We start from the raw sequence: 26,021 nt of genomic DNA on the forward strand, positions 1-26,021 counted from the left end.
CAGTGCCTGTGTGTGTAGCAGTGAGAGTGCGACAGTTGATAATCTGCTAAGACTGTTAAGGCATTAACGACACGTGAGAAACAAAATGCACAGACAGTTCAGGTGTGTGTCTTGGTTCGTCATGTTATCCTCAGGGTCTCTGCAGGCTGACGGGATGACAGACAAACGTGTAGTTATCTTAGAGCACGAGATGTGTGTGACAACTGAAGAGCTCCACGTTCATCGTTTATCTACATGTCTGTGAGTTCTTCATACAGCTGTCGGATCAACACAGCTGATCGGTCAGTAGACAGTGTCTTTGTTTACAGCGTTAAATGTATCCTACTTTAAATAAGTTTGTACGTGCAGCATAAATTGCCTCGTCGATGTACCCTGCTAAGGAGTGACCTGTAAACCTGGGATTAACCCTGCATTTACCTTGTTAACCCAAAATCCTGCTTCAGAGCACAGGCCTCTGGTCTCTGCATCAGAGGATCTGCTGCCATGGACGAGCTGGTGAAACACCTGTCCAGGTGTCAGCACATGGGCTGGATGAAGGTGATTGGTGAGTTGATGCTACTGCTCAGTGTTTGGTAGACATTAAGTTTGTGCTATAATTTTGAAAGGAAACACTTTCAGGATGAGACACTACACTTTTCTAAGTTTCAATTAAATATGAATGTTTTCAAATTTTGTCTTGCAATTGTTGTCAACTAAATCAGTTCTTTTGTGGAATTTCTAAATATATGTTATACCTTAGAAAATGTCCAAGTCCAATTAAGAGCTTGAAATAGATGGTCATTTGATTTACATCTGACATGATGACAGTTCAGATTGTCTTTCCATTATAATTATTAGCTGAAGTAGTTCCATTTTTTTATAACTGCGTTTCTCACTAATTTTAACTTTTGAGATCATAGCTTAGATGAGAGCATCAGGGATGAGCAGCCACAGCAAAAAGAAAGATAATCAAGATCAGCTCTTTGTGTAAGTAGAAGCACAGCAGTAGATAATGTATGCGTTTTGACTGGCACACTGAATAAACAAGCCTGCAGTAACTCTAGCCTTAAGTGTTGCAGTATTTCTACCCCCTTATGTTTTGTTTATTTTGCGTAGTTGGTGTTTTGTTTTTATGGGGAAAAAAGTCAAAGAAATCAGAATCACAAAGCACTCAGTTTACTGTTTGATGGGAACAAGTATAATAGAATAAAACACATACATATGCTCTGAAAAGCATAAACTTGAAGATAAAATAAACTGTTTATAAATGAATTGTAACTGGGGTCTTCAGATTTTTACTGGTATCTGTTCCTGCCGGAATAATGCTGACATATTGTGATGATGTCACAGAGTTGAAGAGCGCCCCCATCCATTGGCTGTCATGTGGTCAGAGGGCGGAGACTGATGTCTGGAGTAAAATGTTTTGCATTTTGTCGGACTCTCAGTTACTGATGCTCAACAATCTGGAGGTAAAACAAAAAAAACAACACATTTTCATCTTTTCACATCTGAATGATCTTCTCCAGCTTCTCCCACTGCTGCTTCTTCTTCACCTGGTTCTTCTTCTGCATCATCTTGCATTTTGTTGTTTCCCTTCTGCTTCTTCAGGTGTTTCTCTTGCTACTCTTTCCTTTGCTTCTGTTTTGTTGATCTGCTCTTGGTCCAACTTTATTCTTCTCCTGCTTCTTTTTTTTTGCTTCTTATTCTTATTCAATATTTGCTTTTTCTTCGAACTTTTTTTTTTATAAAACTTTTTCTTTTGCTTCCTGCTCTTCTTTTTTCTCCATTTATTCAGGTTCATCCTCTGCTTCTTGCTGAGAGGGCGGAGACTTGTACCGTCTGGTTGCTGAGATACACCCTCCATGTGACCTCGGGGCCTCCTTGCCCCACCCACAAAGGTAAGGAGGATGTGAGGGTTTCACAGCTGCAGAAGAAGAAGAAGACAGACAGCTACAGACAGACAGACGACGACTGACAACTTCAGACAGACAGGGAACTGCAGACAGGTAGAGGCAGACAAGACAGGTCATGGATGTGGAGTTTGATGCAGAGTTTAAAGACTTGAACGGTAAGAAAAAAAGAATATTTTCTTGTTTTCATGTCTATGTTTATGTGTTTGCTGCTGCAACAGGATAATCTGCTCTGCTTAATCTTGATGTAATACTAATAATAATCTCATAATCTGATATCTGAGGTCAGCTACCATGGTAACATAACTGAATGCTCCCATACTCATTAAGGTTCTTAAACCCAAGACAGGTTTACATCACCTGTTGAGAGTCATTAGAGTTATTAGAATTATGCAAAATGTTAGATTTGAAAAAAAAAACTAATATCAAATACTATTGATGAAGACATTGAAATCTTGATTTGGTTTAACATTCAACCTGAACTTAAGTAGAAGACCTGACCAGACCGGTTTTTCAGAGTAAATGAAAACAGACAACTATTCACTTTTCAATGTTTTTCCAGTGAGTTCATGAAAGCTGGTATAATGTTAAGCTGTATGTGATCTAAAGGGGGATGAGAGGGTACACCCCCTTTAAAAAAAAAAAGGGCTAAAAGCCTCTCTGTAGTTAAGCTGCTACAAGCGCTCACTGCCAACTCACTGAATTCAAATTTAAATTCATATGGAAGTCACTTTATAGTAGAAATATTCATTTTATGACTTGGCACAAAGCAAACGCTCACCTGGATAGTTCAGAAAAAAAACTTTAATAATGTACTCCTTTAATAATCAGGAACAGGCTGTTTTTCAATGTTTACAGCTTTTTACAGGCTACAGGCTAAACAGCACAAGAGACCTAATTCCAGTCCACTCCACTAATACAACTCCACTATATGATTACTTCAGAGAGAAGCTCATTGAAAATATGCATTAAGAAGATCTGGGTACATTAGCAGTATAAGCATTAGAAAATGCAAGTGCAACCCAATTTTTCTTTTTCTTTTCTTTTTTTAAAAGTGAAGTACTTTTAGTCATTGTATGAGAGAAGACTGAAAAACCTGGTTTACAGCAATCCAGAGCAGAAGCATTTTAAAATCACATCAAATATAAACATTTATCCATAGCTGTCCACGTATAGAAATCTGTTTTAGACATGGAGACAAATAAAGAAACAGGTGAGTGAAGGAGTAAACGGTTATAGTCAGTAACTGAATCAATAATTAGTGACTTCATATAAAAACAGTTAGAGTACTGTAACTCAATGGATAAATAAGCAATTGTAAAATAAATAAATAGATTTCAAGAGTTCAATAATGCACATGCAGTGTTGTCTCGTTTGGGAGAGGGAGGTTAGGGGTTCGAATGTTTGTCTACAACTTTTCTTTCTGAGTCTGCCTGAGAGAAGGGTGATGAACATTAAATATCCAGGATGTGATGTGTCCTTTGTGATGGATGATGGCTTTTTTGATTAGAAAGAAAAACAAAATCGATAACTAAAGGAGCAAAGTGCTTATTTTTTTACATATTTGAATGGTTTATAAAACTTGATGTATTATAAATGTTGGACTAACTGTACTAACCTCTAAAGCCATTAAAGTGAACCAAGATAAAATAAGAATCACAGGGCAGCTAAGTTCAGCTATTAAAGTCACTAAACTGTATACTGACATAGTAAGATATTCATAGAAATCTGTAGAATTAAGAAAAAAAAAATCACTTGATACAATAAAGTGCCATTCATTAAAATGAAATTTATAAATCATTCATATCACATAGATTATGTGATATGTTTCTTATACTTATCACTGATTAAAACACTCCCCAACAGCTGCTGGTCACCTTGGCAACACTGACAAAACCAATTACCTTTGCAGCAACTGTGGGGAAAACAGGGCTGAATGCTGTTTAAAAAAACTACAAACACTCCCATGATGCACTTTGTTTGTTCCAGATGTTCCAGAAAGAGGGGTCCGTCGGCAGAGCATGCCTAGCAGCTCAGCGGTGGACACACCCACCGCCAGAGTGACAGTGAGCTCATAAAACACACACACACACACACACACACACACACACACACACACACACACACACACACACACACACACGATCACCCTCACCCTCTCAGCTGGGATCAGCCTGCTGTTTCCATGGTAACAGGAGCCGAGCTGCTGTCAGCTGTGGGTCAGCTGACTGGCTCCACCTGTTGTTTGATAATGGAGATACAGATGATTTACGGGCTTGATTTGGTCTCCCATTTTGTGTGTATGTGTGTGTGTGTGTGTGTGTGTGTGTGTGTGGGTTATTGCACATCACATTTTTTTCACATATCAGGCAGATAATAGATTAAGAAATAAAAGTCATTTCTAATTCGGTCTGCAGCCAGTGGGGTTCTCCAACATTTAAGACATAATTTAAGACATTATAACATGAAGTTCTAAGTTTTTCTAATGTGAGTTAATTTATGTCTTATAATAAATATCTCATGAAATGAATCTCTCACGGTTTTAGTTTCACGACTATAGCTAACAGAATTGTGACACATTAATAAAGTCCGAGGGCAGAGTTTATATTTAGAGGATAAACAAACAAATAGTCCTTTGTGGCTCTTCTGCTCTGAAGTATTTATGTGGACATTTCATTTAGTCCACAAACAACTAATTAATCATCAATGATCAATTTGGGGTTGTACAGTAGGCACTGTCACCTCACAGTAAGAATGTTCCTAGTTTGAGAACCTGCTGGGGACCTACTTGTGTGAGATTTCCATGTCCACCTTGTGTTGGCATGGGTTCTTTCTTCATCAACAAACATGCTTGTTAGAATAACGGGTGACTCTAAATTACCTTTATGTAAGTGTGTTCTAGATCCTCACACCTCTGAGTGTACATTGGCACAAGAATGTTGAAAAAAAAGGAATTGATTAATGTCATAATTATTCATCTCCCATCTCCTTGTCCTTCTCTTCTTCTTTAGGGGTTTCTCTCTCGGCGGTTAAAACAGTCCCTTCGTCGGACTCGATCTCATCCTAAATTGCCTCGTCCGACCAGCATGAGGTCTGACATACTCAACACAGCTGACACCAGGTAACCTCAATGATGCATTATTCCTTATAGTTCTCCAGATTTCCTCAGTGTTTTATCTGATAGCCCAATGTTCCCCCTTTACCCTCACCCTACCCTTTGTTTGGCTCTCTAAACTGGACGGGATGGACTCATCGCTTATCTTCTCTCTGACCACTTAAAGCCCCTGTGAGGAGTTTGTTGCTAGTTAAGAAAGAGACTGAAAGTCATACTGATGTCTCTGTATGACCTACAGAAGTATAAAGAGTCAATCAGTAAGATTTTTTTTAGCCACTGCTGCCAGGTAGGTGTCAGATATGAGTAACATCCCACTGCGGAAACAGCCTTTGTTGTTTTCTTATAGATTCACTGTGAGTGGTACCGAAGACTGTGAACGCTTTTTAATCGCAAAACAGGGTTAGACATCACAAGACAACAATCAGCCAATAGATAAAAATATACTGCTCTGTCCACAAGGGGTGCCACAGTCCTTCAGCAGGGTGCACACAACAAGATCTGACCCCCTCTTCTTACAATCTTAGCAAAAAGCCTGATTTTCTGATGGTTTCAAAGATTAGATTGTTAAAGCTGATTTTTAACCTCCCTGATTTGCTCAGAAGATGATCAGGGCTACTTGTATATATTAAATGTGTTGACAACAGCCGAGCACGGACTCTGTGAATTGTCACGTGGAACAGAACAATAACCAATCAGGAAGCAAGCTTACTGAAGCAGGAAGCACAGCAAACATAACCGTGGCAACAAAAGCAAATGCGAAGCATAAAGTTAGATTGATGTTATAAATTCAGGACCAACTTGTTGATTTGTGGCATCAACACGAGTGTTTATACGACATGTCTACGAAACAAACCACAATCCAACCATCAATGATGTTTACCGTGATGCATGTACCAGCTAACAGCTAGCCACATTCAGCTTGACCTTTATGTTTGTTTAACCTCGAGTCAGGTTTGACCACATTTAATAGTCGAGACTCTGGTTGTTTATGAATGAATTAGTTAGTGTGTGTCGTACAGAGTTGTTCGTCTTGTGACACACTGTGAGAACCGAACTGTTAAATCTGTCAAGATTTGTCGTGATGTGTGAAGATTTAAAAAAAATCTTTAAACGTGTGCCAGGCCTCAAAGGAGTTTTGAAGCGGTTTTATATGCCACGTCTTTCACACACATTCATATACGGACAGCAGAGGCGACTATAAGTTGCAGGCTGAATCTCAGATCCTCATCTTACCATCTTCACATACTCACACGCTGATGGGATCAACACTGCGTTGATTGTTTTCAGCATATTGTCTGAAGGAGCCTTCACTCCTGTTGGTATTATCCACTGTTCTATTAACAGCCACAAAATAATTGCCCTGTCTACCCAAGGCAGCTTCCTGAAACACAGAGAAACAAAAGGAAAAGAAACCTTGATTTATTCAAACTGTGTTACGATAGAATAATAAGCATTATTCTGTTTTTTTCTATCACGTGGTTGCACTTCAGGACTTAATTGTATATCTTAAAATGTTACATGGATGAAAATGACTAAATAAATACACAGGTTGAAAGTGAACATAAAATAATTGAACATGATCTCCATAAACTGTTTGTTAGGTGTCTACCCGGAAGTAACTGTTGTTAGGGCGACATCACAGGGAATCTGTCTATATCAACCATACAGTGACAAAGGGTGAGGGGGAGGAGGGGATTAAAGCAAAAAAAAAAAAGGAGAGGGGGCTGGTAACACCGATCTAATAGAGGAGACGGGAGGAAAGGAGAGAGAAGAAAGGGGAGGAGGAAGTGAGACTAAAACGGGTGAAGATATAAGGAGAGGGAAGAAGAGAGGAGAGGAGACAGTAAAGAAGATGAGGAAAAGAGGAGAAAGGAAGTAGGGCAGCCTCACTGCAGGGGAGGGGCCACTGCTGACTGAGAGGGCGGTCGAGTCACATAGAGAGAGGGAGAGAAAGCTGTAGCTGCTGAAGCCGTGTAGCATCAGTATCAGCAAGCAAAGAGACAGACAGACAGACAGACAGACAGACAGACAGACAAGTATCAGCCTTTAACCAAACAGCGTCAGACTCAGCAGGTTCTCCATCTTTCTTCCTCTTTCCTCCTGCTCCTCCTGCTCGCTGCTGAAGGAGAATATGAATCCATAACCCCCACTCCTCTCCTCCTCCTCCTCCTCCTCCTCCTCCTCCTCCTCCTCAGCATTCACAGGATGCTCGGTGAGTATCTGCACTGATCCTCTGCACACATTAACAGCCTTTGTCCTCTGCTTGTCTGAATGGATGAATGAGCGAGGGTGAAATTGTTGTTTTTTTGTGTGCGTGCCTGAGATTAAGGGGGGGGGGGGGGGCATAGTGGCGTCTTTCACCTGATTTGCATGACCATGCATGCTGCGTTTCTGTCTGCATATGGCTAGCCTGGCTTTAGTCTGCTCACAGCTAGCCTGGTATGTTAGCATGTGGCTAGGCAAGTCACACGCTGATAACCAACATGTAAAGCTAAACAAGGTTAAGCTACTGCACACACACACACACACACACACACACACACACACACACAGCCACATCCCTGGAGAATAAGCTTAGTAAGCAGCTCACCTTAAGCAGCTCCTTAAGATAAAGATGAGAGATAATGAGCTAAAGAAAGAATGGCAGCGGATCATCCTTTTAATGTCAGGATTGTTCAGAGGTGTGTGAGTGTCTGCAAAGGTCAGAGGTCACAACTGATCCGGCCCCCCCCCACACACACACACACACACAATCACACACACACCTGTGTGCAGAGTCACTTCTGTTTCTGAACCAATTTTATTATTAACAAAAAACAACAATTATTGTCGATATGTCGTACGTTCAGATGTAGAAACACCTCGTTTGTTTTTGTTCAATGTGGAAAGTTTGGTTCTAAAAATTGTTTGGCTCCTCCCTCACTCTGACATCAAAGACTCAGAGGTCAGCTACATTTGATGACCTTCCTAGCTTTTGTTTTTATGGACAACTTTTTTTTTTTTTTTCAGATAAAAAGTAGCCGTACATCTATGCACTAAGACGTTGCATTCATGTTGTATTTTTTTTTTTTAAATATTGAGAGGGAGGGGTGAAGCAGAATCTACAGTATTGTTCAGAGTCAAAATTCTTCCGAGGTTTAATACTCAATCTCAAAAAAAGATTAAGACAAAAAAAACCCTCTTTCAATTCTTGTCTTATCTAAATATTGACTTGAATTTATTTAATTTAATGACTCAACACAAACTTTGTACTAAAAAAATGCCAGGGCTTCTGTCATTGATTTGTGTTCTCAATTAGAAAAAAGACAATGACTTAACTGATGTATGTTTAACCAAAAATCCTCACATTGTAACTTTCCACTGTGTGGCCTTCTGTGAAGTAGTTTACCTTGAGTTGTATTGACCAGCTGATTTCAACATGCATTGAACACTGTCAGTATTTGTGGGTGATTCACATTGCCTGGAGGTTGCACGTTGCAAACATTTAGATATCCACACATCATGCAGACCATAAGGTATCTCATTTCATCCTTCTGAATACTTCACAACCTGTATCCTTCAGCAAGTTCATGCTGATTTGAAATCTGACTATGGTCATCTTTGTGTAGAAAAACAAAAGAACTGGTTGAATATTATCCACTGAAGTCACTTGTTTGCAAACCAGATGGCCTGGGCACCTTTCAGAGGACATGGCTTTTGATATCTTCTTTGCTACTGACTTCAACAGAAATTAGAGGAGTCAGCCGGGCCTGGTTGGCAGAGTTCACTCTGACAACAGGGAATATAGTACAGGGATGATTTTGCTGAAAGGGCTTTGCCCATGGCACCCCAGTGCTGACCCTGCTGTTAGCTCAACACAGACCTTTAAAAGAGGTTACAGACTGACGTCTGCCTTCTCTCCAACTGTTCCCATGCCCACTTCCTCTACTGACAACTTTTGCTTTGGGAAACTTCATTGGAGCAATGAAATGAATCTTTGACTATCTTGCAAAAATAAATTTTTGGTAGCTGCGTAGCTTCATGATGCTAGCTTTCAAACACTGAGCTGTAGTCTGTCTTTATCAGAGCCACACAAGAAAGTAGTTAACTACAAACTAACAGACAGACATGCAGAATAGACTGAAACAGTTACTTTAATGATTCCTGATTGGTTTCTGGGTATTATCCAGTGTGTGCTGTGTGCATGATGAAGGCTAAATAGCCTGTGCTCCTTCACATGGTTAATAAAACAAATTACAGGCCAGGTTCACTCCAGCTCCTGCACCTGTATATCTCACAGAAGGAAACAGGCTCAGATCTGCTCACAAAGCCTGACTGAAAAACAACCAGACGATATAGCTCAACTTCTCATCACTAACAAAATGCAATGAAGAAACTCTCATGGTCTGTAGGTGTTTGTGGTAGTTTCGGAAAACAACGGACAGAGGGCGTTGGTGGGGAAAAAGAAAGCCCCGTTTCCATCAAGCTGTCCGGTATGGCTCAGTACAGTTTGGTATGGCTTGGTTCGCTAAAGCCTCATCCTGTTTGCGTTTCCACAGCCAGCCGTGCCATATTTGGTAGGCGGCGTCTAAGTCAGATGGCCATAACCAGGTCAGCTACGTAGTAGCGTCACAATATAGCAGCGCGACACAGTGTGTTTAATGAGAGGAATAAGGAAAGTAAACGAAAGGTGAGGAAAAATAACTTCATAGTATTTCGCGCTACAGACGCTTCATATCAAAACAATTATCACACCTCTGAGTGTACACTGGCACGTGGTTCTTTGTTACAAAATACAATCAAGCTTTGTTTCAGAGAAGGCTGCGTGCCGCGAGGAGAAATATTGCTGGGTATTTAATCACGGCGGGGTTGTGCTTGTCTTTTAATGCAGCTGTCGTACAGGACCAATCAATAGACTGCAGTGTTTAGCTCCACCTTTTAGGGTCGGATCGATATTCTTGGCCCCCCCAACAGAAGGGTCCCAAAAAATAGGAGGGTACAGGTCAGTAATTTGTGGATCTTTCCCGGCTTTAGCCAATAGAAACGCCCCAAAATGCGCACCGTACTGAGACGAACCGAACTGAGCCGCTCTGTGGAAACAGGGCTTTTGAAACCAGAATTCTTCTGTCACTTAAAATGTTGTCCCTCGCTTTCAGATTCTGCAAACATTATGAAGAATCTGTTTATCGAAATTAGCAGACAACTCATAACCAGCAGCTGATCAGGAGCTTTGTTGGTACCGATGTTGGGTTTTTTGTTGAAATGCTGACATCAGGAACATCATACTTGCATCAGAACACTCAGAGTTTTCTGTGACCTGCTGTTTCAGGTGTGTGATGCGGCGGCTGCATTGTGGTAGCCAGGAGTCCCTATTCAACGTCGGCTGTGTTTCATCTTTGGAGCTCAGAATGGACCAATCAGTGGTCATCAAACCAGTTCACTCCTCCCTGTTGGGACAGGACTACTGCTTCGAGGTGACACACACACACTCACAAACACACACACACATATACACAAAATGTCCCTTTTCTGAAGTTTCTGTTAATGACCACTGACTTTGTGCCTGTCAGGTAACAACCTCAACAGGAACGAAGTGTTTTTCATGTCGATCGGCAGCAGAAAGAGATAAATGGATGGAGAACCTGAGACGAGCAGTTCACCCCAACAAGGACAACAGCAGGAGGCTGGAGAATGTGCTGACAGTGTGGGTGATCGAGGCCAAAGACCTGCCAGCAAAGAAACGGTAAAGGTCCCACTCTAAAACCTGCTTCACTAACCCATTACTCTAACATGAAGAGGTTAAATGTGCCACACCAAACATTTGCTTTACTGTATGTCATTTCTACATGTAGACATAGGGTCACTATACTGGCTTTGCAGTTCCTCAAAAATATTCACTGGACTAATATTCAAATATGATGTAGTGCTGGTACTACAGGTACTTCTTCAAGCTACTGTATGTCCTGATGAAAGTTTCTACTTATTGTAGTAAAAGTCTGGATTGACATTTGTGAGTGGTGTCGAGATAACAGTTTGTAATAATTGTTGAATATTTATTCCAGGTACTTCTGTGAGCTGTGCCTGGACGACAGTCTTTATGCTCGGACGTCGTGTAAACTGAAAACTGACAACATCTTTTGGGGAGAACGTTTCGACTTCAGCAGCCTGCCGTCGATCAACGCCATCACTCTCCATCTTTACAAAGACACAGACAGGAAAAGGAAGAAGGACAAGAGCAGCTATGTTGGGCTGGTCAACATCCCTGTCGCAACAGTGACAGGCAGACAGCTGGTGGAGAAGTGGTACACTTTGAGCACACCGAGCACCATCAGGAGTAAGTGGCAAATGGGCTGTCTAATGTGTGTGTTAGTTTTTTTTAAACACACTTCAGATAAAAAAAACTGAAATGCTATATGAACAGGTGTTTTGATTCCACCAATCTTTCATATAAAATGCTCTTTGCTCAGTCAGAATCTTAATGATATGCAGTCTGATCTACTTTTCCACCCCATTAGCTGTGTCTTCAGGTCTGTCAGGTTCAGTTAGGTCCCATCCACTCAAGCAAGACTCATGGAAAGCCTTTAAAGAACCTGTATGACAAAGCTTTGTGTTTGCAAATTCTCAGCTGACTGCTGTAAGCCTGTTTGGTAACAACTTAAGGCAACACAGATGAGCATCAGTATTTTTATTTTCATCAACAGTCTTTTCCTTGTCTGGATTATGTTGTGTTGTACAGTGATAATGTACCAGAGCACAGAGACACTTTCAGATTCTTTTTAAATGTCTAAATGCACTAAAAGTCCTACTATTATAACAGATGTTCATGTTGTGTTGTGTTTCAGGTAAGTCGTCTGTACCAACGGTGCGTATCAAAGCTCGCTATCAGAGCATCGTCATCTTGCCAATGGAGCAGTACAAGGAGTTTGCAGAGTACATCAGCTCCAATTACCTGCTGCTCTGTAACACTCTGGAGGCGTCTATCAGCCTGAGAGCTAAAGAGGAGCTTGCTGCCGCACTTGTTCACATCCTGCACAGCACCGGAAAGGCCAAGGTAATCACACCCTAATTAGCTGGTCCCACTCAGTATTATTAGCGCACCCACTGGGTCTGACCATGCCCGTCTGAATGATCCTGCCCAATAAACCTGACTAACCACTTTATAAAAAAAATCAACCATACACCACAGAAACACCAAGGCCAAGGGTACACAACCTGCCGTACCACGTGATCCCACCAAAAGCGTGTCCCAGTCTTTGACCACACCCATCAAAAGGACCTCATATCCTTATTATTAATGCTTTCAGCGAATTCTCCTGTATGGTTGCAGCTGAACCCATCGCTGAGAGTTCCCATGAGTCTTTGAATTCCTGAAGTCTTATTTTAGTCATAAATTCCCTTTAAAAGAAAGTTTACTTCTTTGTGAGAAAAAAATACAAAACAAAAAGAATGTAACTTTTCTCTGTTTAATTTTCCCGAGCTCATGACCAGACCACGAAAAAGAATCATAGGATGACATTTAAACCTTTCTGCAGGACTTCCTGACAGACCTGATGATGTCAGAGGTGGACCGTTGTCGTGACAATGACCAGCTGATCTTCAGAGAGAACACATTGGCGACAAAAAGCATCGAGGAATACTTAAAGCTGATTGGACAGAAGTATCTGCAGGATGCCCTTGGTAAAATAAATATATCAAACAAAATACACAGAACATACTACTATATACATATATATATATATATATACTTCACACATAACACAATACAAAACTGTAGACTGTAAAAAAAGTGGACGACTTATTGATTTGGTATTTCAATTTTAAACGATTCCAACTGTCAATCAACTCAGCCACAGGGAAAGAAAAAGGAAGTTTAGGGTCTTATGAATTTATACTAATACTACTTGTGTGTGTTTTTAGGTGAGTTCATTAAAGCTCTGTACGAGTCAGATGAGAACTGTGAGGTCGACCCGTCTCGCTGTGCGACCTCTGAGCTTGCAGAGCATCAGGCAAACCTCAGGATGTGTTGTGAGCTCGCCTTCTGCAAGATCCTCGACTCCTTCAGGTAGACAAAAATTCTCACAACTTACACAATTTGAAAATGGCAGTGTTTTTTTTCTGTACTCACATACAAATCCTGTATCCTGTGATATAAATCCCTACACAGGGTCTTCCCCCGGGAACTGAAGGAGGTGTTTGCATCATGGCGACAGGAGTGTGGCAACCGAGGGCGACCAGACATTAGTGAGCGTCTCATCAGCGCCTCCCTGTTCCTGCGCTTCCTGTGTCCAGCTGTGATGTCACCTTCGCTGTTTGACCTGATGCAGGAATACCCAGACGAACGCTCGGCGAGAACTTTAACCCTCATCGCAAAAGTCATCCAAACCCTCGCCAACTTCAGCAAGTAAGTTTGGGCTTTTACTGTGAAGGAGCTGCAGGGTTTTTACTAAGATGACACTGCAGTGTTTTGTCTGTGAAATAGCTATGCGACTATTACTCTGAAGAGAGGAAGAATGATATTGACTTAATTTTGTGAGGTGCTTTTACCTTTAATTACCTGAACCTGTGAAGCCCTGTATGTGTTACCTCTACATGTTACGTGTGGTTGCAGGTTTGGGACTAAAGAGGAGTACATGCTTTTTATGAATGACTTTGTGGAGAGGCAATGGAGCAGCATGCAGCGTTTCCTACAGGAGATCTCGAATCCTGATGGCCTGAACCACACGGCAGGCTTCGACGGATACATTGACCTCGGCCGAGAACTTTCAAGCCTGCATACTTTGCTGACTGAGATCGACCAGGTAACACACCTGACCAGGGAAGCGTTAGTACAAAAGTAACCCGCTCTGATTAAAACTATCAGGATAATAAAATAAGATAACATGAATTAATTAAGTTCTGATTTTTATCAAGATGAAAACTTTAAGATGTATTGTGATACCTTTGGTAAAGAAACAATGTAAGAATGATCCTGATCCCAGCACAGAGCTAAACTCTGGCTTATCCTGGATTGAAAAGTGCATTTTCACAAGTCAGTGATGGGGATAAAAAAAAAAAAGCAGATTCAGAAAATGTAGGTAAAGTGTTACAGTCAGAGTGGATCAACATCTATCCAGATTTTATTTTCTTCTGTGAAATAAGCATTTAATGTCTGTATAAATAATGTAAGGACTTAATTTAACCTTCTTTACCACCTGGCGGTAAAAATGGCTAATGACCTGCCAGTTTCCTTTTGCTTACAGTTTTTATGACTAGTTAAGGTATCTGCTGTATCTCCTGTCCAGATTATCAGAACATCTAACTTCTCTAGGAAAGAGGATTCACCAAAACATCTGACTACTGCTCTAAACACTATGTTACCTTTATATCATTAAGTAGGTAACAGTCTGAAAGTATCTCTCTAACTGTCTCTGTCTCAAGTCGTGCCTGGCGAAGCTTGGTCCTCTTCCTCGGATCCTAAGAGAAGTGTCAACGGCTCTAGCTAACCCGGGTGGTGTGGCTCATCCTGGGGGAATGTCAGTGTCCTCTCCAGAGCCTCAGCGTGTGATGTCTCCGCCCCCTATGTCCCCACCCCCTCTGTCCCCGCCCCTCTCACCTCCTTTGGCAGCCTGTAATCCTTCCATTGGCTTGCAGGGTGGCGTTGGACTGGATGGAGGGTAAGCATCATATATATAGTCAGAGGTGGGCACAGTTAATAAAAAAAATGTCACTCTGTTTAGGGTTAATCCATTAACAAAGACATTCACTTTATTTTCAGTTAACTCCATGAATAATTAACTGATGTAAAACTATCTTACCGGGATTATCAAAGAACATCAAAAAGATCAGCTTTTTGCAAGATCAAGAGATTTGACGTCTTAAGAGGCCACAGATCCAACTAACACAGCAGCCACAATCTGTTCCCAATTTTATACCTTCTTCTTTTTACTAATCCATGAACGCTAACCTTTTGATTGACATCTCAACTGACCAATCAGGACCTCATTCACTGTTCATGGTTTACAAAAGCCAATGAGAGCCTGAGTAGAAACAGGACGTTCTTTCTTTCCATTGCCAGAATGACACATAATACAGATGTTTCAGGGTCAGCAGTTTCATCCCTTTTGATGAGCCAGGAGCAAATACATGTTCTGGGTGGACTGTGGAAACTAATGCACTCTGTTTTCTGACTCAAATCAGGTCAGCTGACATGAGTTGGTAAAGGTTAATTCAAGAGCCAAATGCAAATAACATTAACGGATACCAAATTTACCAGAAGTTAAAGGTTTTGATAATCATTTTTCAAATTAACATCCAAGTTAGAAAATAATTAAACAAATGAAAGCCAAAAGTTAACAACTAATGGATTAATGGACATATCAGCTCTCTATATTATTAGCTTTAGCACAGAAGAAAATATATTTACACTTGAACCAAAAAAATGATCTGTATGAAGGCCAAAAAAGGTTTGAACAATTATAGTTCAATTTATTTACAATATCCAACAAGAAGACACCAATTCTCTATTTCTAATGTATGAGAGCGAAATAACTGCTATGTGGTGGATATCTGGTAAGTGTTGTTGGGTAGGTGGTGCAAGTAATCTGCTAGCTTAGTCCATTTTAAATTGATCAGTTTGCTTAGTGGTTTCAAAAAGTATGAGGGTGTTCAAGGAGGTTATTGAGGTTAGTCTTAGTAGGTGCAAGGGTGTTGTCAAGTGGTATGTAGGTCTGTTGAAGTGGGTTATAAAATAATAGATTAGTGGGTGGTTTTAGAGTTTTTGGTGTATACATGTTAAAAACTCTCTCACTCTTTTCACACACATTTACACACTGATAAAAAGGATGATACAAAAATGACCAAACTACCTGTCAGTAGTAATTCACATGTCGATGAATACGTCTAAGACATGAAAATGATTTGTGTTTGTTACAAACAAATCCCTAATACAGGAAAGGTTTTTTTTACTTCCTAAACAAGTAGTTATTAGTAGTTACAAAGAGGTTAATGAAAATCAAGATTGATGACTGGAATGGTATTGACTGAGCGTCTGTGTGTTTGTGTTTGCAGTTTAGTAGATTTCACTAGACTTCCCTCTCCGACTCCAGAAAACAAAGATTTGTTTTTCGTCACTAAAGGATCCAGTCTGCAGCCAGCATCAGGTGACTTTCGACTATGACCTTAAAGTTAACCCCTGACCTCTGTCTTCTTCCTTTTTGTCAGATTCTGATCTTTCACATTCTCATGATGTCATTTCCTGCAGGCCTTCAGGGCTCTCCAGCTCCGAGCTCATCCTACTCTGAACCCAACGAACACGAGGGAGGGTTTGAAATGACCAATGGGGGCCGTAGGGAAGGGCAAGATCTGACCAATGAAAGCCGCAGTCTGTCCCTGGTTGACCTGCAGGACTCCTCCCCGACTGACGGTCTTGATGACAGCCAATGGCAGCGCAGGACTGGGCTTCTTCCGCTCTCCTTCCAGAATCCTGTGTATCACATGACCACCACGTCACCACGGCCGCAGACAGATGCGACACCCTCCGATGGCTCTGTGGGGTCGCAGGGGAACACAGATGACAGAAACGCCATGGCAACTAAACCAGCATTTCTCACCCAGATGTCTGTGGGTCTGGGAGGTGGAGAGAGGGGGGAGAGAACTGAGAGAGGGGAGAGGATGTCGGCAATGTCGAGCAGCAGCAGCGGAGAGGAATACTCTCGAAGAGCTCTGTCCCTAAATGAGACACTTACAGGTACAGTGAGTCAGATGTTTGATTAAAAAAGAACTACCGATACTCATCTTCTTACTGCCTCATAAACTGTTTGGGATTGTGGTGGATCAGCTTACTTAACAATACATGGAACTTGTAGTTGACTCATAATTGCCGCACTGTTTTTTCTAATGATGTCACTTTTGATATGCCTCCCTCTCAGGTACCCCTGCCCCCCCTCGTCAGAACTCCTCAGGCCCTCAGAGACGCATCGATCAGCCTCCTCCCCCATCCTCAGCTCCACCAGGGCCTCCTCGAGGTCGGACTCCACCCAGCATGCTCAGTGGAGCCGGAGGCTCAGCGTACCCACCTCGCCCTGCTTCAGGCAGCATGATGTCATCTAGTCCTGATTGGCCAAGCAGCGGCCAGTCCAGGCTCAGACAGACGTCTTCGTCCTCTAAAGGAGACAGCCCCGAGAAGCAACGGTCTGCTGCCAAGGTAACCACACTGTTACCATAGTAACGTCAGTCTTAATGGAAAAAGGCTCAGTTTAACATTTTGTCAAGCACAGGTGGATGCTGTTTTGTTTTTCATGTTCTAACCGTGTTTGTGTATGTGTGTTTGTGTGTATTTGTGCTTCTTTGCAGGCTCCCTCTCCCTGTGCTTTGGACCGTACAGCAGCCTGGCTGCTCAACATGAACTCTGCGTCCTCCTATGGTGAGGCGGATGAAGATCGCCATGATGACGCTCTCATTGAGAAGGTAAGACTCCTCGTACTTGGCTTGTACTGTAGTTACTACTGGAGTTGTCCATGCTCTGACCGTATGTTTGTTTTTGCATCTATTCAGTACCAGCAGGAGATTGCATTGCTGCAGGAGAAGTTGCGAGTTGCAGCCTTGCGGCAGGATGAGTGTGAGGCAAGACTGCTGGTCCAGGATCAGCAGAACCAACGTATGCTGCAGGAGTACCAGGTGAGTAACAAACCTGATGTATCTGTAATATAATGAGTTAGAAGCTGGAGCATCTCCTCAGTGGCTTCTCCTTTGCTCCTTTCATTCTAAAACTCCAATGATTTGGTTGTTTTGTTTTTAAATGCTGTTTCACCTTTGCTCTGAAAGGATTTTTTCTTAACCACTGTTTTTTTTTTTTTTGTCCTTTTTGGACAATGTACCAAATACACTAACAGCAGAGATAAGATGGGACAGATCAGAGAACAGATAATATTTAGGTAATGTTATGATGTAGATATTAGCTTGTTTAGAGTCTCTAAAGTATTACATTACTAAAAGTCCCCTGTACAGAAGCTCACCTGGTGTGCTTGATGAGTGAGTCACATGAGACTTTTATTGAATCCTTGAGGAAAAAAAAAAAAAAGGTGTGTTTGTTTTTTATAGGCTCGGCTTGAGGACACAGAGAGCAGACTGAGGAGGCTGCAGGACGATAAAGACCTCCAGATGAACAGCATCATCAGCAGGTCTGAACACCTGTCTATCTATCTGTGCAAATACGTTAGAGAGGAGTGTTGATTCCACACTACCCTCCAACAAATGAAAACAATAAAATTATACTGGTATTTTTTTGGCAATTTAAAAAAAAAATTTGGTTCAAAAGTTCTACATTATTAAAACCGTTTAGCCACCTAACATGCAAACACAAGATTTAATCAGGCTCATATCATAGTTCACAGTAAGGAGATTGATGAAAAAGGCTGCAATGAGTGAAGTAGTTGTCATATCCTATGAAGTCACTCTGCAGTGATTCACAATAATACAAGTTTTCCATGAGGCTGCTGGCACTTTACACAGAACTACCTGTAACATATAATGCATGAAGCTACACTTAGTATGGTAATGATATTGTTTTTTATTTTGCCCTGTAACCATAGACCCAGAATGTAAAACAAATGTCCTGATCACCCCCCTGTTTTTAGATACTCCTTCCAACTGTCCACTTGCTTGTCTGTCTTACATCTTACCTGTGCAGGTTGATGGCCGTAGAGGAGGAGCTGAAGAAGGATCACTCCGACATGCAGGCTGTGGTTGACTCCAAGCAAAAGATTATCGAAGCACAGGTACCTTTCAGTGGGCCCGTCTGTTTTTTTCCCTTTGTGTCTGAGACTGTAAGCACTTTGTGAAGTCTGCTTTGAAACTTCATTTTAGAGTAAACAAACGTCCTATCTGTCCCTTAGGAGAAGAGGATTGGGAGTCTAGATGCAGCAAACAGCCGTCTAATGGCGGCTTTGACTCAACTGAAGGAGCGGTACGCCGTGACATCACAGAGGAACGGCCTGTCTCCTAGCAACACGTCGTCTCTGCAGATAACAGAGAATGGAGAGTTCCGTAACTCTGGCAACTGCTGAGTCATAAGGACCTAAGATCTGCTTGGCTTTGACTGCAGGGAGGGGGAGGGGCTTATCTGCATGATGTGTGAGAGGCAGCAGGAGGCGGGCCTATCTCGTTAACCACACCCTTTTTTTTAAAATCAACTAATCAACACTCTAGTTGTAACCACAGACCTGTCAATCAAATGTCATCTCCGACAGAGGTGGATTTGACCTTGGATCTCCGACCTGACTCCGCCCCCTTTGTTCCTTTTCCTTACGTTTTGCATGTTTCTTTTTTAAGCTGCTAACAAATTCATATCTAGTTTTCTTTTGGAACTTCCTGATTAGGGTCAGATACTTCCAACAACCAAACTGCACGTCTTTAAGAAAACTCAATACAACTTTACCTGTATCTGGTACTGGTCTGACCAGCTCAACTCCAGCCATATATGATTCTGGTCCAGTTGGACCAACTTAAGCCTCTGTTTTTCTATATGGCTCTAAATAAATCAAAGTAACTCAATTGACCCAGCACTGTTTGACCAAGACTGACCCGCAATGGTTCTGGTCTGACTGGGTTAGGTCTCACTTAATATTGACCTGGTCTTAATGGGTTGTCTGTGCTACATATAGCTCTGGTCTGACTTGGTCATCTCCAGCTATCTCTATGGTTCTTGTCTGACTAGTTAAACTCGTGCTGTACATGACTCTTGTAAAACTGGGTTGACTCTGACTTAGGGTTGTCACAATGCCAGAATAAATGTGATACTTGTGAAACATAACCAATATCACAGTTGTTTCAATATCACAACAAAAACAATGGAAGTTAATGGCGTCTAGTACGGGCTCATTTCTTTTATTTTTGTTCATAAAAATTGCAAGCAAACACCTTCACACTGTCTAAATAGCATGAAAACATAAAAGTTGCTCTTTTTTTTTTAGACATTGCTCTGTCACATTCTCTTGCGGCAGCTTTGGGTTATAAATGAGACTAAAAATCTGGAGTTTGTCCAAAGCTTCAGTACTTTTCGATCAGTAAATATCGATTGATTAATTATATAATTTTAAAACACAGGTATCACAGTATCAGACATTTTGACAACCGTTTACCAACGGTTTAGGGCTTTAGTCTGACTACATTAAATCTGGTTGTAATTGGTTCAGGTCTGATTGGGTAAAAGCTGACTTCACATCTAGTCTGACTGGCTTTACTGTTGCTGTAACAGACAACATGCAGTGTCAACCATTTGTCTTTTGGAGTTCATAGTTTCCTGAATATATTCAGGCTATACGTGTTTAGATTGAGGTTTAAAGGAACAGTTCAACACTGAAGTGGCAGTCGGACAGCTTCATCTATGGTGTCTCATCCACAGAGAGGATAAGCCTAGCTAAGCACAAAGACCGTTAGAAGGCATAAAGAAGGCTCTTTGTGTAGCTCCATCAAGGCTGAACCTAGCTTTATTTGCTTATGATGAGCGTTTGGCCACTCTGGGCTTCCATAGAGTTGAATATTTAGTTGATCTGGTTCAGAGGTTTATGTGAGAGTTAGACGTTAGTTTGTGTTGTTTCAGAGAATTCTACTGATTTTAATGTAAACATCAGATTTTATTGTAAAACAGTAAAAACCTAAAATTGTGATGAATAGTTTGTGAACACACACACACACACACACACACACACACTTTCCTGTACAGGTTAGACTCTACTGGAATCTTATGAACAATCCCGGACTCTACTGTCTCTCTGCTATGTTCACTGTGGCTTCTGTCTCTGTTCTTCTGTATTTATGAAACTCTGTTAGAGTTCCTGTTATTGTTATTTATCAACATCAGTATTTATAAAAGAGATGCTCCAATAAACTATTACACTATGAAACTGTTCCTATGGTGATGAGTGACACAACTGCAACAAGCAGTACACACACACTAAACTGCATCAGCTAACCTAAAACAGAGAGAGACAGTCATGTTTTGGAGTTTTGTTTATTATTAATAAGAGCACAGCAGTCAAACTCAGAGAACTGATGTCACTGTATCACAGGCCCTTTGTGAATCGCTCCAGCACATCATCTGTCCAGTACTCATGATTCCATCCAAGGAACCAGCCGGTGAAAGTAGGCGGTTCAAAACCCTGTTTCACCATCACTGTGGGAGTACGGGGGTCTCTGTCAGCTGGGTCACTCTCAATGTACTTGACAGCTGCAAACAAACAAAGCATTTGTGTTAGTAAAAGTCTCTCTGAACTTGGTTTGAGACCAACATGTTTTTTCCTCAGAGTACCTGCTCAATTTCATGACTTGCATTCTGATTTTTTTCAAGGTAAGGTTTTTTTCCCCTCGACAGATTTTCCCCTCTCCAGGTCTTACTTAATATTGCCCTGGTCTTTTTTTGCGAGTAGTAGTACCATGAGTAAGCACCAAAACAAACTAACAAGATTGAGTGGACCTATGCATCCATGATGTGTTTCTCTACCTCTCTGAGCTTGTGAGACCAACATCAACATTTTTTTTTTGTTGAAGTTGGTTTTGTATGTGTTTCACCTGATGCTGCTGCCTCAGTCTTCTCCTCCTTTCTGGCATCATCTCCGATCCAAACAAACACCTGCAGGAGGACACTGGATGTTAGGGACACATCAATGACAGGAAAGGGGGGGGGCGTTACCTCATCCATGGATGGAGACTCACCTGGTCCCAGGTATCCAATATCATGACATCATCAGTGGCGAGGTCATCCTGTGTCAGCTCACCTGGAACCTCCTCCATCTGAACACACAAATAAAAGAACTGTGATATCATGTTTTTTTACTTGTTGTAATTTACAAGGAAGTTCTATTGAACACCTTCAGTACCGAAACACAAGGTAAACCTAGAGCAACCACTTCATAGCCGAGAATCTCTCAGCAACTTTTGATTTTCAGTGGTATTATCAGTAGGCACAGGCTCAGTTGAAACATGATGCTAGCTTATGGCAAAATCCTATTCATGTAACATATGGCTCATCATAATGCATTTGGTATGAAATGATTAATAGCCAACACACAAGTAATCAGCAGTGTTTTAACAGCAAAGTGATTGGGAAGAAATGACACACAGACCAGGAAGTTTCCAGTCTTGTTGGAACACGCAAACAGGCGGGGAGGATGAGTTTCAATGTCGTTCTTTAGACGGGGGGTATGACAATAGTCTTCCTTTCCCCCCAGCGCATCCCAGAATGCATCTGTTACCATAAACACCAAAATACAGGCATGAGATCAGGTTCTTTGGAATTCAACTGGTTTACATATGTTGGGTCACAATGGACCAAAAAAACATGGAGACCACCCCTTTACCTTCCTCATCCCCCTCATTCAGCTGGTTGGGGGTAACTTGCAGAAGTTCAGCCAGTTTTTCAGCCCCCTGTGCCTCAAAAGAGCTGCAGCTCCTCCCTGTCCACATCCAACATCCAGAGCAGGAGACCAGGAGGAAGACATCACTGGAGTTAAGACAAGAAGCAGACGGTTCCACCTGAGGACAGAGGAACAAATGAGCCAAGGAACAGATTAAATTAACGTAGTCTGATAACAACATGATGTACTAGATGTTGCATATAGGAACTAAATTTGGCAAAGAGATCACATTTACTCATATGACATAAATAACCTGCTGTTTAGTCCTGACACAACTAAATCTCTGTATGACTCTGGTCTTTAGTCTCACCTCCACAGCTCTGGTGTGGCCTGCAGGATTGGCGCGAACCTGGAAAAGGCGTGTATCTGCCTCCACTGATTGGCCACCCTCTCTGGAAGTCCCACCTTTGTACACCACCATTGGTTGGCCCCCAAACAGGCTCATGAGGTGGGCCGGCTCTTTTCCCTGAACTACATGCACCTGCAGATAGACAGACAGACTGGTGAGTGCAAAGCATCCCTCCTCAAAGTAAATAAAACCAGTGTCTAGGTGTTTGAAGAAGTCTTCATGTTGCAGTTAGCTGTACCTGAACAGCACTTCCTCCTAGCTCATCATCCAGCTGGACAGCCAAGATGGCTGATGCTCCTTTCTCATCCTGGCTAGAGTCTGCCCCCTGCCTAAGAGAGAGAAACACAGAAATCTTGCCTTGAAAGTACATTTTTCAGTGATAGCAGGTGGACAGACATACCATGGAAAAAATAAAAACAGAACCAGGTTATTCCTATGCATACAAGTTTATCATCTATGAGTGACCTGTTCTAAAACAGCTGACAGCATTCTTTGAAACTACATACATAAAATACGTTTTTAACCCCACTGCTCTTTGGAAAGTGTTGCATAGAAATTGTAGGATAGGGAGTTGATGTGGCCATTTCTGTGAGTTACTTCACCTAATGTAGGCAAGAATACCTTGCCAAGGGGAAATCTCACCATATGTAGATGATGTGACCCTTTCTGTGGTTGTGATGGTACTCATACAGGATGATGTAACTGTCTCCTCCATAGAACTGTCCAAAGACTGACGAATCGACAGGAACTTTGTCAGATCCTTCAAGTCGCCAGATCTACAGAGACAGAAAGAGATGCCTATGTAGAGTACATTTCAAATAAAACAGCTAGCAATGCTATTGGTTCACATGGGATTGTGATGGGTTAAACAAAGAGAGACCAATCATAACCTTTTTCTCCCCATCTCCTTGGTCAACCATCCCATACTGTGCCGCCATGGCATCTGATTGGTGGAGTGTTGACACATCAAATTCAACCTGTCAAGTTAGAAGAGTTGGGTTAAGGAGGCAGAGCAGTTCTAAGAACGGGTCCTTTACTTAATTCTGAATCTGGTTTACCTTCTCTATTTTTGCAATCTGATTAGATACATAGGCTGTTCCCATGCCGACAGTGTCATCAGGGTCCGTCCAGTCTTTAAAGAACTGTTTGAAGAGTGGAGTCTCTCCATGCTCAGGAAGGACTTGAACCTGAGGTGGTGATCATGTTAGGAAGTCAAGATGCTTTGATCTGTCAGCTTCAGTCACATATTTTCTCAGATTTAAACTGCAGTAGATAATTAATTTTGAATCAGTATTGACCAATATGCGTGTATTTTTACCTGCGTGTGTGCCAGGTAGTTCATCTTGTGAATGAACAGCTCTGAGGTCTTTAGAACAGCATGACGCTCCTCATTGTTTGCATCCTTTCCTACACACACAGATGTACACAACAAATCACATCAGCAGGTAGAGAAATTAAAAACTAGAAAACAGGTGATCAGCTATGTATGTGTTTTTTCTTAAATCAGATTACAGACCTCTTCTTAGAGTCAGATCTGAGACCAGTTTGTTTTTTTAGTCAGTCTAGGCTGGCCCAAGACCAATCTATTTGGAATTAGACCAGTGCAACTGGTTAAAGATCAGTCAAAGGTGGTTTCAGTCTGTTTGGACCAAATCAGCCTAAATTGTTTGAGAATGACAGTAAACTGGTTTCAGACCACAGATATTATAAACAGAATTTTTTGAACCTTTCCAGACATAGATGTGTCCATTAGCTCCATTGTCCACGATGTAACACTCGCAGGACTGCAGTGCAGACTGAGGAAATGGATTTTGCTCAGCTGTCAAGGTAACCTCAATGTCTCCATCTGCATTGGACACCTGGACAGACAGACAGAGGTAAATTCTGGGAGTGAAAGTCTTTTTTAAATTGAAGTCTGTGGTATATTTTGTCAGTTTAAAAGTTCCTTTTTGGAAAAGAGAGGGTTATTTATATAAACTTACAAAATAATACAGGTTTAGTAATACTACATATGAAATACAAATTTTTTGCGTTTCGACTACATTCACACACCGTACCCACACTGCTGTGGCATTAAGTTGCAGTATTTTGTCCCTTATTTGGCACTGAAAAAATTGCCATGAGCAGTTACATTGTGTGCATTGGACTAAATTGACATGTCCAAGTTACCTTGTAAAGTTTTGCCAGCTTCCTGTTAGCAGAATCCATTTTGGTATCATCACTCTGAGCTTCTGGAAGCTCCGGTTTCTCCCCAAGTATCTAAACAAAGAGGTCGGATTTCACCAGCTTGAAAGGCAGAACACACACAGTAATGCTATCCTTTAACCCATCGTCATTTCCCTGATGACCATTAAGAAATGTATTTATCCATATAAACAAAAATCAGCGACTTGAAATCTATATTGCAGCTGAAGGTCTGCTCTTAGACTGTCTTTGTACTTCATGAGTTGCTAGTCGAACTATCAACAATGGCAAAGCACAGAAGAGGATCCTGGCCCAAAAAACAGTTCACTCCAATACTTGGCACAAATAATCAATATTATACATACTGTATGTTAGTTTAACTTAGGTATGGTGTTGCTATATTATTCCCTTATGTGAAATGCTTATCTGGTGTCATCACCTCCAGCATCCTTTCTGGCTCTGAACCATCGTCACAAACAATAAGTTTTGCTCTGCCACACCGCTCATCGTCACGGATACCTTTAGACACCTGTCATTCAAACAAAGAATGAATGAATGAATTAATCAGGTTAGTAATGATACAAGGGGATTTCACAGATGTGATCAAGTACTGTAAACACTCACCATTGTGGCCTTCAGTTTTTCAAAGCGGTTGCTATGGGCACCCGACCACTGGATGATTTCCTGTAGAGAGAGAAACAGGTCAAAGAATTGTACAGCTCTCTCTTTCTGTCTTTCTCTATATATTTATCTCTAACTGCCTTTACTGTACCACCTCATCAGACTTTGTTTCATCTTCCCATCTGTCTTTCTGTCTGCAGCACTCACCTGTGACTTACTGTCTCAACTTATTCTCTCTCTCTCTCTCTCTCTCTCTCTCTCTCTCTCTCTCTCTCTCTCTCTCTCTCTCTCCTTCCATTTCACTGACTCACTGCTAAGCCATTCTTTCTGTCGGCTAGCCCCTCATGATCGTCTCACCTCTATAACTTTCACTTTTACCTGTCTCACACCTTTGCCAATCTCTCATCAGTCACTTTCTTTTGCTAGTCATACCTTACCAACTCCTCTCTTACTGACCGTCTCTCCTATATCTCTCAATCTCGGCCTGCCCCACC

General features: G+C 41.6%; 2 protein-coding genes across 2 annotated transcripts in view; one reads left to right on the forward strand and one right to left on the reverse strand.

The window, feature by feature from the left end:
• dab2ipa (DAB2 interacting protein a) lies at positions 1 to 20,864 on the forward strand. The gene is given in 24 exon segments (XM_079354371.1): positions 1 to 544; positions 1,330 to 1,448; positions 1,775 to 1,905; positions 1,907 to 1,987; positions 1,989 to 2,047; positions 3,879 to 3,955; positions 4,901 to 5,010; positions 10,313 to 10,457; positions 10,554 to 10,726; positions 11,046 to 11,317; positions 11,826 to 12,034; positions 12,516 to 12,660; positions 12,901 to 13,045; positions 13,148 to 13,384; positions 13,592 to 13,781; positions 14,401 to 14,636; positions 16,030 to 16,121; positions 16,223 to 16,708; positions 16,890 to 17,164; positions 17,314 to 17,427; positions 17,515 to 17,637; positions 18,061 to 18,140; positions 18,650 to 18,737; positions 18,855 to 20,864. Coding segments are annotated over 24 exon segments (3,819 nt in total). The 5' UTR covers positions 1 to 483; the 3' UTR covers positions 19,026 to 20,864.
• The window catches only part of LOC306830737 (gelsolin-like), a 12,243-nt gene continuing 6,083 nt past the window's right edge, over positions 19,862 to 26,021 (reverse strand). The window contains exons 6-20 of the mRNA XM_079354386.1: positions 25,531 to 25,590; positions 25,346 to 25,435; positions 24,892 to 24,981; positions 24,449 to 24,581; positions 24,041 to 24,129; positions 23,781 to 23,909; positions 23,613 to 23,699; positions 23,365 to 23,498; positions 22,961 to 23,051; positions 22,684 to 22,854; positions 22,317 to 22,491; positions 22,083 to 22,204; positions 21,673 to 21,750; positions 21,529 to 21,589; positions 19,862 to 21,187 (exon numbers count right to left, since the gene is read on the reverse strand). Of these exons, the coding sequence (XP_079210512.1) occupies positions 21,024 to 21,187; positions 21,529 to 21,589; positions 21,673 to 21,750; positions 22,083 to 22,204; positions 22,317 to 22,491; positions 22,684 to 22,854; positions 22,961 to 23,051; positions 23,365 to 23,498; positions 23,613 to 23,699; positions 23,781 to 23,909; positions 24,041 to 24,129; positions 24,449 to 24,581; positions 24,892 to 24,981; positions 25,346 to 25,435; positions 25,531 to 25,590 (1,674 nt within the window). The 3' untranslated portion in view covers positions 19,862 to 21,023. The remainder of the gene's footprint in view (positions 21,188 to 21,528; positions 21,590 to 21,672; positions 21,751 to 22,082; positions 22,205 to 22,316; positions 22,492 to 22,683; positions 22,855 to 22,960; positions 23,052 to 23,364; positions 23,499 to 23,612; positions 23,700 to 23,780; positions 23,910 to 24,040; positions 24,130 to 24,448; positions 24,582 to 24,891; positions 24,982 to 25,345; positions 25,436 to 25,530; positions 25,591 to 26,021) is intronic.

This window comes from Symphodus melops (assembly GCF_947650265.1).
Source record: "Symphodus melops genome assembly, chromosome: 1".
In the NCBI taxonomy this organism is placed as follows: Eukaryota; Metazoa; Chordata; class Actinopteri; order Labriformes; family Labridae; genus Symphodus; species Symphodus melops.